This window comes from Alligator sinensis, unplaced genomic scaffold (assembly GCF_000455745.1).
Source record: "Alligator sinensis unplaced genomic scaffold, ASM45574v1 scaffold148_1, whole genome shotgun sequence".
Taxonomy (NCBI): domain Eukaryota; kingdom Metazoa; phylum Chordata; order Crocodylia; family Alligatoridae; genus Alligator; species Alligator sinensis.
Window position 1 is genome coordinate 1,327,228 of NW_005842407.1, and position 12,677 is coordinate 1,339,904.

General features: G+C 45.5%; 1 protein-coding gene across 1 annotated transcript in view; it reads right to left on the reverse strand.

Annotated features, from left to right (window-relative positions):
• Positions 1 to 7,396: 7,396 nt before the first annotated feature.
• The window catches only part of LOC102383063 (C-type lectin domain family 4 member E-like), an 11,248-nt gene continuing 5,967 nt past the window's right edge, over positions 7,397 to 12,677 (reverse strand). Inside the window, exons 3-6 of the mRNA XM_006029962.3 lie at positions 12,241 to 12,333; positions 11,706 to 11,857; positions 10,367 to 10,500; positions 7,397 to 7,692 (exon numbers count right to left, since the gene is read on the reverse strand). Coding sequence (XP_006030024.2) covers positions 7,539 to 7,692; positions 10,367 to 10,500; positions 11,706 to 11,857; positions 12,241 to 12,333 — 533 coding nt within the window. The 3' untranslated portion in view covers positions 7,397 to 7,538. The remainder of the gene's footprint in view (positions 7,693 to 10,366; positions 10,501 to 11,705; positions 11,858 to 12,240; positions 12,334 to 12,677) is intronic.

Here is a 12,677-nt window from a genome sequence, read left to right on the forward strand (position 1 = left end):
TTATCAAAACAGAAACATCAATAAGCCTTTTCATTTAAAATGGACAGCTTCACAATCTAGGCTATTTGGTGAAACGCACGTCCTGACCTAGTGTAGTAAACAGGTGGAATAGGATGGAGATGCTCTTGATTCCTATAGAGACAATTTCTAGGTGTCTCCACCCAGTATGAACAAGGGGTATCCACCCTAGCCTGGACAGTGCCTTGTACTCCTGCATCTGGAATCCAAACTTCCCGCTGTGGGGAAAGCACAGGTACATTTCTTGAGGAGTGCCTGGTGTTATAATTCTTTCTCTGACAGTCAGCATTTCCTCTAAGCTGTGCGGCGTGCGCGGCTGTGCAGGCGTGCCTGGCAACGCAGCATGAGCACGCATGTGCGGCCACACACACCAAACAGCTTAGAGGGAATGCTGCTGACAGTCCTTTCTCATTTTATCTTTCTCATGAATTTCCTGTTCATAAACAGGTCTTGGAACCAAGTCATCTATCATAGTTGGTAGAGCTGTATGGAGTCATTGACTCACAAGCAACTCAACTGGACTCTATCCATGCTCTAATGGGGTTGAATGGTATATCAAGAGAGCCTTAAAGAGATCTTAGTTCTTCTGAAGCAAATTCTTTGTGGCCTACACGGCACGTTTTGCTTCTCCACTGCTACATGGAAAATGTGAACTGCTGGTGATATGCTGAAAGTCATACTGGGCTGCAAACTGCTTAAACGTGGTTCCAGAAAATTGTGGATTATGATCTTTTCTTAAAACTGAAGGTATACCAGGTATACCATGGTGCATGCATATACTCTTCAAAACTGTTATAACTCTCTCAGTTAAGGTCTTCTGTAACTGTGCCATCTTGAAGTAATGGGACTAATTAATAAAAGAACACTTTCAGGTCAGTAAGTCAGCCCCCAGCATCTGCCATAGATATTCTGGTAATTCAGTCATAAGACATGGCTCTTTAGGGACTGGCCAGTGTTGAGCACAAACCTAACTAGCCACCCCATTCTGCATGTCACAATGACACAAGGCCAGCAAACTATCCGATGAGCTCTGGCTTAACATCTTGTAGTACCCTGATGAGCTTCATGAGTCTTTCCTAGGATCTCCTGGCATACAGCTGAAGGTACTCTGCTGTGGAACATGACTAAATCTCTGACAACATGGAGATTGAGTTTCTCTTGTTGGTAGCTCACCAGCTCACAGTCTTTAAATCTTACTTGTGGCCATCCTTATAAACAGTACTTTTAATCCTTTGACAGAAAGCATCAGCTTCTTGAGCTTCCGGGATCCTCATCTGTAATAAAGCCAATATAGTTATTCTAAGGTCCATGTAAACAGTGACATCATACTCTTGACAGAGTTCTTCCAGAGACAGTGATGTCTGTAATGGTGCCCTAGAAAGAGTATCAGCTTGTTTGTAACTCTTTTCCAGGAATGTGTACAATATTGTAGATGAATTTCATCATCCTGAAGTGAAATCTCTGGATTCCTGGTGGGAGTTCACTGAGAGGTTTGTCTCCAAACAAGGACACAAGTGGCTTATGATCCATTTGTAAAGTGAAAGTCAGGCCAATGAGGAAAGTTCTGGGTCACTCACATGTCCATGTAACTGCTAATGCTTTTTTTTCTATTTGTGCATATCAAGTTTCAGGTGAAGTAAAGGCAATAGAGACCCAATTGCCAGCTTATTGACATTGTTGTAAAACTCCTTTAAGTCCATAGGATGAAATATCTACTGCAATACATGTTTCTCATGCTGGATTGTATTGGGCTAGTATTAAGGATGAGCTGAGTATTGATTTGATCTCACTGAAGGCCAATAGTTGTAGCAGACCCCAGAGACATATGTTTTTGTCACTTTAATTGTCTCATAATGGTTTTGTTACCAAGGCCAGGTTTGATGTAAAATGGCCCAAATATGTGGCTGTTTCTAAAGACCTGCAAAATTCTGGGACATCCTTGGGTTCTGGTAACTCCTTAATAGCTGCAACTATTGTTGGAGCTGGTTGGTATCTTTGTGGCATAATCCAATGTCCCCAAACATGAGCTGAGAGGTAGCAAAAGTGCACTTTTCATTAAGTGTAACTCTGGCTTCTTGGAGTTTTCGGAGTGTTGCATCCAATCTTGTATCATACTGTGCCTTGGTGGTCCTAAAAACCAACATCATCAGCATGACAAAGAGCACCTTCCAGGTCACCCAGGATCTGTGATATCCAAGGCTGAAAGAATTCAGGAGCTGATGAGATCCCAAAAGGTAACTGTGTAACTTGGTATCATCTGAATGGAGTAATAAAAGTTGTTACCTTGGATGATTCAAGAGGAAGAAGTATCTACCAGAATCCTGCCCTAGCATGCAATTTTGTGAAGACCTTGGCTCCTGCAAGTTGAACCAATGTGTGTTCCACTGAAGGAAGACTGTCTCTCTCTTGGCACACATAGTTGTTCAACTGTGTTAGGTCAATAAATATCATCTTATCACTGGGTGTTGGCAGAACCACCATCCCAGAACATCAAGAAGGTTCTTCAATCTTTCTGATTACTCCCATTTCTTCCATTTGTGCTAGTTCTTCTTTTATTTCCTCCGTTAGCAGACTCATCTTGGTATAGTTCAGGCATACAGAACTGCATCAGCTTTTAGAAGTATCTTATATTCACTTGACATTTTTCCAAGATCTGAATAGACAGATGGGTATGTGGCTCTGTAGTACTGCTCCAGTGATTTCTGATCCATTATTTCATCCAGCTGATGGACAAGTTGTAGTGCCTGTATGGCTGGTAAGCCAAGCAAAAGGACAGCAAGATCACAGATCACATAAACTTCCTGATCTATAGTCCCCTGCTTCTGTCTCGTTTTTGCATTGAAGGATCCCAGTACTTGGAGGGTAGTGTCACCTGGTCCCTGTAATCTTTTAGTGGGAGGAAGGAGGAGCCCATCCCTATGTCAGCTGTAGTAAATACCAGATATAGCTGAAACTACCACTCCTGTATCAATTTTAATGGAATTTGTTAGACCCTGACTCCATTCGACGCCCAATGACTAGGGAGATGATGATTCAATTGCTCATGGGTCCTGTCACTCATTAGCCAGAGCAAGCAGGGAGCAAACACCAGCACATGTTACTCGCAACAGCTTTATTCAGAATGGAGACAGCTTCGGACTAGCTCCCAAAACACCAACAAACCAGGGAGCCTTAGGGAACAATAGTTTTTTTCTCCACATTTGTACACTTTGGTTTATACTCATTAACATTCACTCCACCTCCGTCCCTCCTTCTGTTCCACCCACTTCTCCTCCCATCTCAAGCTCCGCCTCTGTTTACTGTTTGCTTCATTAACATAGAATTGCCTATGCATTTTATTCATTTACATGCCTTTTTGCTATGAGCGCATGTCTAAGGCCATGAACTCCCTTCTTTCAGTCAACAGGTGGGCTCTGGGGGCTTCTTTACCAATCACCATTCATCCTTTTACATATGTTTATTTCGGTTACATGTTCTCTTCCACATTCCAAACTGTTTTTGTGTCTCATGTTGTACTATCTCCACTTTTTTGGGCCCCTGTATATTATCTCATTCCTCACTATAGCTGGTTCACAGCACACAGACTTATTTGCTGCTTTTTCCAGAAAAATGGTTAACACAATTAAGATGGTTACTTAACATAAGCACTCATAAGCAAAGTGTTGTATATAAAAGCTATATATCTCACAACAATACTATTATATGGTTAAAAACTACTTGCCTAAGCATTCACAAAGTTACTTTTAATAAATATATCATTCTGCCTTGTGGTCAGCAGCTTTGCTGAGACACAGATTAAAGCCTTGTTCCAGCTGCAGGTCCAATGCTCCCTAAAAATCCACATAGTGTTACCCTAACAGAATTGACTGTCCATTGAGCAGTATTTCTGTCATCCAGACTCCTGGGTCTGATAAAGACTCTGTAAGTTCTTTTAATAGCACAGTACAATCCTCTGAGGCCTGTTCTGTGACTTCAAAGACTCTTGTGGTTGGGCAACAAACTAAAGCATAGCAACCTTTCTTTTTACACCATCAGCATATCTTTTCCTTAGCAGGATACTTAGCATAACCAACGTTCAGGGATTTTACCACACCTGAGGCATTGGCCCCCTCTCCCACTTGGTTGTTGCTGTGGGCTCCAGTAGGACAGATCCCTTTGTTCATTGTGAATATCAATTCTATTTCCTTTTGGCTATAGTTTCTTGTCAATGTGTATTACATGTATATTAGCTGATGCCTGATAGGATCTGGAATCACTTCTGATTTCCCTTTGTCGCTGCTTAGCTAACTCTGATTGGTGAACTTGTGTGACAACCTTCTGCAGTGTAAAATCAGGGTCCAACTGTAGTTTTTGTGAGAACTCTTTATAGTAAAGACCCACAACTAAGTGGCCCCTAATCAGTTCTTCCTTGAGCTCCCCATATTGGCATGCTAGAGCATGAGTCCATCCTTGAACTGCAAGCTACAAGGATGTCAGGCATTTGTTGAGAAAATTACCAGGAAAAAAATATCAGAACAAATGTGGCCTGTAGGGTGGCACTTTTTCTGCTGCTCCTGCTAATCAAGTCTGCTGGAGCATGCTAACTAGCACACACCAGTATCCTCAGCATGTGGCTTGAGTGTTGAATGAGCTTTAGTTAAAGTGTTTCTGCCACCATTTTGAAGTGCAGGACACTGAATACACAAGACACTGTGGGCACTTTAATTAGAGCAGCTTCTGAGAGCTGCTGTAATTAAAATACGCCCCTCAGCCCGCACCCCAGAGCACATATAAAGATGTCCTTATAGAACAATGCTAAGAGCACTTTATGTCTTGCAGACCTGCAGTATTCTGGGTATATCTGAGCAGCAAATGAGCATGCCCATGTCCATTTTCTTAGCCATCTGGCTTGCTGATTTGAAGCCTAAAAGACTGACCTGAAGGTCAGCTTTCAAATGAATGCTACAGTTACATAAAGAGGAACATTCTTAATAATGGCACTGACTGCTCACTTATGGGTGATTGCACCATACGTTTGGAGGAAGTGTACCAGAAGCAGTACAGACCTGAATTTTGCAGCATTACTAGCTCTTGATTGTTTTTATCATTGGTAAGAATGAAAATGAACACTATGAAGGAGATGATATTCATAGTATTTAAATTTCAAGCACTGGCCATACATGCAATAAGATTTATTGAAAAACAAACCTCTAGGTATTGTTATTGTGTACCCTATCAGTATTGCCCCCTGAATCTGAAAGAGTTAAAATGAGTCATGTCTGAGTCTCATGGTGGGGTGTAAAGTTTGCATGAAATTGCTAAGTTGAATTTCATTCCAAGCTTAATTATTTGTTTGTAGTAGGGTTTGTTCTTTATAACTAATGACAAGATTTTGCATTTCAGACCTTGAAGTCTAGGTAACAGGGTTTTTATTACAAAGGAAGGATTTTTTATGCCTGAAGCAAGCAACTGGGGAAATACGTTTGGGGTTTTGTTGACAGTTTTTTTGGGCTTTCTGATGATGATGGGCAAATCATAACCTCTCCATATCTTGATTTCTCTGTCTTTTAAAATTGGAATAGTTTTAGTTTCTGCTCGTGATTTATTTTAATTAATTTTGGGGCAAGTTAATCTTATGATTTTTTAGATCATTTAGTAGAGGTTAGCAACCTATGGCCTGTGGGCTGAATCCAGCCAGTGGTGGCACGGGAGATGGGCAGGACACAATAGTGTTGAGCTGCTCATCCCCTCCACAGCCCTCCCTGGTGCTTTCTTATGCCTGAGTTTGCCTTTGCTGCAGATAAGCTAGGTACCTGCAGCAAGGGTAAGCACAGGCAGCTTTGGCACTCAGGGGGCACGTCTACATGAAATTCTAAATGTGCAGTAGACTAGTTCTACTGCATATTAGTACATCACAGCAAAAGCCATGCTAATGTGCTAATGCACCATAGAACTAGTCTATGGTACATTAGCATTACTAAAAGACCATGTTATTACAAGTACTAAACTTAATGTGCAGTAACAACAGCACATTAATGCATCGATAGAGACTTGAGACCCATGGCAAGAGGGTTGGATTGCACATGCAAGCCTGCAATGGCAAGAGATTGCCCACCCCTCATTTAGTAGATTAAAGTGCTACATTCTGTAAATAGGCAGACAAGGTTCCTTGGGTGAATCTGATATCTTTTATTAGACCAACCCAAATAGTTGGAAAATAATTATTAAGCAAGTTTTCGGGTTCAAAAACCCTTCATCAGGCTAAGGAAGTTAACTGTAACTTCCTAAGCCTGATGAAGGGTTTTTGAACCCGAAAGGGATGAAAGGGTTTTTTACAACCTACACCCCTGTAACATTCTGTAAATACACATTTTTTCAAGGAACCATATTTTTCCAAGCAGTACCCATGGAATGCCATGCCTTTTCAACTGAGGAATGATACTATCTGGGAAACCTTTTCTAACTGTATGCATTTAGGATTTAACCTTAACAGTAGAAGAATATTAGCTGCATGTGAAAGTTACTTGTTTTGTATTTTTATATTAGAATATTTATTCAGGGTAAACACAAGCTGAAACTTAACTGAAACGTTTGGGTTTTTTTAAAAAAGAGAGTAACTCAATAGACACATTGAGCTGCTATCCTAAAGCTTCTCAATGGGGCTTTGTAATCTTAAAATAAAAAACCCTCTCCTGTGATTTATTTCATGTATATGATTAACTCATTCTGCTTCTGACTTGAAAGCCTGTGGGTGAAAGGTTAAAGATATGGCATCTCTTTTTTATACAACAGGCTTCCTTAGCTTGGAAAAAGGAGGAGGTTACAGTGCTGCTCTAGGCATTAATGCCTGACTAAGAATTTGGGAGGATGAGTGCACATGCCTCTTAATTACTAATAAATACTGTTGTGAATTGTTTTGATTCACCCATAATGTCATACAGTTGGAATTGGTACTGCTTACTTTTACTTTTGTTGTTTTGTTATTAAAAAAGGCTAATAGATTTTTTTTCCAGTTTCCACCATGCTGTCCTACCCCCAGAAGTGGGGCAGGACACAGAAGTTAGAAGAGAGAGGGGGAACCCAGAACTCCCATCCACTGTAGCAGCAGGAGCAATAGAAGGAGCAGTGGCCAGGAAGGAACCAGCGGGCCAAATGTTATCCCATCATGGGCTGCATGTGGCCCATAGGCCACCAGGTGAAAAACCCTCCTTTAAAGTGGTTGACATGAATCAGGGGTCAGATGCCAGGCAGAGTTTTGGTGCCCTCCTGCCCATAGGGCTGCGCCCTTCTCACCTTTTTCCTGTGTCACAGGCAGCTTTCCTCACATGACAAGTGGAGCCTTCTTCATTTCTCCACTTTCCCCTTCAAACATTTTGCACATTTTACATACTTTTTCCAGAATGACTTTATTGGTGAGCTCAGAGCACTTCTTGCAGGAACCCTCTTCCTGCCCTTCACCCACCATCAGAAGTCTCCGGGAGCAGTCTGCAGCACAGAACAGGCCCTCTCTGGCCTCCCCTCCTGCATGGCGGGGTCTTTCCTTAAATACATGTTGGTGCAGACTCACAAATTCGATACAAATCAGTGAAACATGCAAGGTCATTCCAGTTTTCTCTCGCTTGTTTTTTTGAATTCACCTGGAGGGCAGTGCATGGCTCCAGTATGGGATCACTGGGCTCCCCAGGTTTCCAGAACCTGCAAGACAGAAACCCCAGTGTCAGAAACTCACCATTAGGAGGTTCTCTGGGGAGCAAGCTGTGATGATTCAGGGATCCTGGTTTTCTCTGTTTAAAAATCCCAAACTCTCTGATTAAAAACCCCAAATCCCACATTTTCCTGCAATTAAAATGAAATGCCACTATATATATGGGTATCAGTTGAACACAATGTTTTAATGATATATTTGCAATTTTAAAGCAATTTGGAAGCCTACCAGTGCCTCAATCATTATAATAAAACTCAAAACAACTATATATTTTGACATTTGATACTGATTTTTTATAATGGAAAATCAGTGCACCTCCTGCCCTCCTCTGCTCACCAGGACATGAGTCTAGCTGTGGATGTACCCCCTGCTGCTTTGTGGTGCTAAGCAGCCCTGATATGCTGGTGTCCTGCTCCTCCCCATGCTGTTGCCCATCCCTCCCAACCCACAGCCCTCCCAGCCCTACCGGTGCCCATCACTCTCAACCCGCAGCTCCCTAGCTCTGCCAGTGACTCTCACTTCCTACCCACAGCCCCCTAGCCTGGCTGGTGGCCATCACTCCTGACCTGCAGCCCGCAGCCCTGCTTCCCTTACTCCCAACCCAGAAACTCCTGGTCCTGCCATGCCCCTCACTCCCAAGCCACAGCCCCTCCAGCCCTGCCAGTCTCCCTCATTCCCAATGCACAGGCCCACGGCTCTGCTGCTGCCCCTAACTCCTGACCCACAGCCTCCTGGCCCTGGCGGTGCCTCTCACTTCCTGCCCCCCATCCCCTCACACCGCTCCAGCCCTGGCAGTGCCCCTCACTCTCCATCCAGAGCCCCCCAGTCCTGCTGGCGTTCTTCACTCCCAGCCCACAGTCCCCTGCCCTGCCAATGCCCCTCACTCCCAACCCACAACCCCCCCACCTCCCCAGTGTGTGAGGAAGGGAGTGGATGTAAGAGGAACAAGGTGGTTGTGTGGTGAAGTCAGGTATGGGCACAGGTAATGCATGGGGAAAGGTGGGGGGGCACAGGTGAGGCATCTGGGGGCAGGTGGGGCACATGCCCCCCAGATTTCTGCATCCAGAGCAGAGCTTGCGGCTGCAGTGGGGCCAAATTAGCTCTGAGCAGGATCCACCTTCACAGCTCCATGGGCACGATGCAGCACAGGAGGGAGTGCCGCATCGCCATGGGAAAGGTGTGGTGGGGCAGCAGCAGGTGCCTGGCAGCAGCAGGGGCACAACTGCACACCACCATTACCACGCCTCACTTTGGCAGCCTTGACAGTGTGGTGCTCCCTCCTGCATGGGGTCCCACTTGCTGGGCCATGGAGGTGGCTCCTGCCTGGAGCTAGTCAGGCCTGGTTGCAGCCCTGTGCCCTTCTGTGGGTGCAGCCATCTTGGAGGGGCACATGCCCCCTCCACTGCATTGCCTTGGCCACCCCACCCTGCCGTATCACCTGTGCTCCCCTTCCCCCCAATACATGGACTGTACCCCCCTGCCCTTCCAATGTGTTTCCTGTGCCTCCGCCCCCTGCCCCCTCTCCCCCACCCACATAGAGGAAGCTGCGGGAGCTGCTCTCCACCGCCCTGGCTGGAGCTGTACTTTTGGCTGCGTACACGTGTATGTCCCTGTGTCCCACCACCTCCAACCCCAAGCAACCCCTTGCAGGCTGAAACTCTGCCAGCCTACAAGGGGAAACCTTCGGATTCCTGTGTTTTTCTCTTTTAAAGGAGAAAATCTGCATTTTTTTGCAGCAAACAGAAAACCCAAATCCCTGGTGATGAGGATGGAAGAAGGGGGAGGACATCAGCCTATGACTCACCCAGAGAGCTCCATGAGCCCCATCAAGGCTGCTCCCTGAAATGGAGTATATTCCCCTGCTCACAGTCCCTCAGTAGACCTGCTCCTTTATGGGGATTTTACTTCAGGAGAGGAAAGTGTTTTTCATTCTCTCGGGGATCTATTTTGTAGTTGTGTTGGTCTGAGAAAAAGACATACACAAAGCTCTTAGGTCAGAAGCGATATCTTTTATTAGACCAAATAAATGGTAGAAAAAAAAATCCTTTCTTTGCACGATTCGGGCACACACCTTCCTTCAGGATGAGGAGAATTCAAAGATTGTAAAAGTCCTCCAACATAAAAAATTAACTCTGTTTTGCACAGGGGAGGTAGAGGCTGGAGGTGTATTCCCCTGGGTATCTGAGAGTCCTTTTGTGAGAGTGTTGCTCTGTGATGTGCAGATTAGACTGTCTTCTTCCCTGGAGGTGTTCAATGTCAGAGACAGCCAGGGAGGTGAAAAAAATCCTTCTTTCTTGTTTAGCAATGAAGTTTACTTTTCCAAATAGCGAAAAGCAACACTCTCACAAAAGGACTCTCAGATACCCAGGGGAATACATGTCTAGCCTCTACCTCCCCTGTGCAAAATGGAGATTATTTGCTACCTAGGACTTTTACAATCTTTGAATTCTCCTCAGCCTGAAGAAGGGTGTATATTGCCCAAAAGCTTGCAAAGAAAGGATTTTTTTTTTGCTACTATTTAGTTGGTCTAATAAAAGATACCACCTCTGACCCAAGAGCTTTGTGTATTTCATTCTCTCATGCAGGCATACATACAGTACACCTTACACTGTGGGATTAGCCCAGGGAAGAAGGTAACAACTGCCTCTCCCCAGTGATACTCACGCTTCATTCTTGTTATACGGGGTCTGATCCACCCAGCACCACTGGCCCTCCACTTCCTGGGCAGTCAGACCAATATAGTACATCTTTACTGGCAAGTCTGCAAGCATTTCTTTTACCCACTTGAGCAGGAAATCCTGGATAAAATATGAAAGTAAATATTGCTATCACCAGCTGCAGCAGTGGACCCAACAGCAGGAAGCAGCATCCCTGCAGGGTGGTGTCACTACCCAAAGGGTGTGATTTTTGTTTGTGTGTGCTTCGGCACTGCTAAATTGTCCCCGCTAAATTGCAGCTTCCTTGCACGGTGGAGTTTTCTGCTGCAAAAGAGAACCCCGGTGCAAGGGAGAATTTCCCGCCAATTTGAAGCTTTCTTTGCAGGGTGCATTTCTTTGTTGTAGCATGGAAGTGCTCGTTGCAAAGAGTTCCCGCCATTTGTATGCTAATTCGAGTCCCATTATTGGCCAGTTCTAAATTATTCACACGTAGTGGCTAGTGATTGGCTTGCTAGCCGTATAAGAGGCTTGAGTGGTTTCCGCCCAAGTTGGAGGACTCCACAAACAAGGGAGGAGGAGACTTCATGCTGTGTGAAGATCTCTAAGCGCTGCGGATCCTTACAGACCCAGCGCATTTCAAGCAGGCAACAGAGGTCTGATCAACCTCTAGCCTCTCCCCGTCGCCGATAGATTCCTAGACGTATCCCCTCCCACGCGCAACGAACCGGACCCACGGAGCCTAGCAAACTTTGTGTAGCAGAAGGACCCACGGAGCCTAGCAAACTTCGTGTGAGTCCTTGCTGGACGACTCCAGAGCTCTTCTACTTGGGTTCGAATCCTGCAGGTTTACTTTCCTGTCGCCGAAACCCTTTGCGACGTACCCTCGTATTTTCATCTTCCCGTTGCCAGAACCCTATGCGACGTACCCTCGTGCCCTGCAGGTTCGAGTTTTGTTTTCTTTTCTCTCTGTAACCGCAACTTAAGCAAGTTTTCCAGCCTACACCACTGCCATCTTGGTGTAAGTAAATAATCTTTTAAACTACCGCTACGCGTCCGTGCCTAATTCCAGCTCGAAGGTCTTCCCTCTCCGCCCCGGCGTGCCTGGGCTGCTGGCCACAGCCCGCGTGCAGCGCGAAAAGGGCTCGGGTCGCTCCCGGCCCGCACAGGTGGGACCTGTGGGGGTGGTGCGGGCATGTGAGGGAGACCAGAGCAGAATGAAGATGGAGACAGAATTCCCCACTGCAACTACAGAGCAGGCCCGTGTGTGGAGAGGTCCCACTTGGGGCTGGCACTGACTTCCCAGGGGACCCCCCTCCCTCTTCTTCCCCATCCCAGCAATAAGGTACCTGCTCAGCTTTGGTGTTGATCACCACCAGGTGGGAGCCCATCGCTGTGCAGTTCTTCTCACTGTCATCCCAGGACATAACATCACTGGAGAAGTAGTAGCAGCTGGTTTGAAAGGCCTTCCAGCCCATCGGGCAGCATGTCCAAACCAGCTCTGGGAGGGGAGAGAAAGCAAACTCCAGTGACTGCCCATTGCAGTGCAGGTGCAAAACCTGTGCTGTGCTGCCTCTTAGTCATTGCAGCATTTCCCATTGTTCCCTACCATTACTCTGAAAGGCATGAATCTGTCCTGCCTCTGTGCATTTATCTAGGCTGGTAGACAGGTTGTGCTGTGATGGAAGGAGGCTTGAGTCTAAAAAGGTTGAGAATCACTGGTGTGGACAACCCCCATTTTGAGCTCATCCCTTCCTGTAAGCCCATTTCCCCAGACTCCTGTAATTGTTTGCTGTCAGTCAAGACCCAGGTGTGAATTAGGCCCCCAGCCTTGAATGCTGATTCTAGGGATTATCCCTGACACTCTCTCACACAGTCACTGACCTTTGCTCCCAGGCATCCCCTGAGCACAGTGCCACTCTGGGAAAGTCTCAGGTAGTGTCCTGTGAGCTTCACGGCTTTGTTTATGGAGGATAACTGGAAAAGACAAGAAAAATAAAACAATGAATACAATATTTCCTTCCATCCTCTTCCCCTTCTCATGTGAGTAACCCAGTTTTTTCACCTTCTGCCAAGAAATACCCCACTCATACCCTCAATTTTTTTTACTTAATTATGTTCAAAATGTCAGCAACCATCTTGCATGAACTCTCAGCTGGGGAGAAACTATAGAGTTATATGACCATGAATCTCATTCAACAAGTTAAAGTGTGAGACACATGGATGAAGGTTGTCCACCTGTGCCATGAATGTCACAAGGGCACGGGCAGCCTCTGCATGTGGCACACATCAAATTGGGGTGGGGACCAGTAGCACAATAG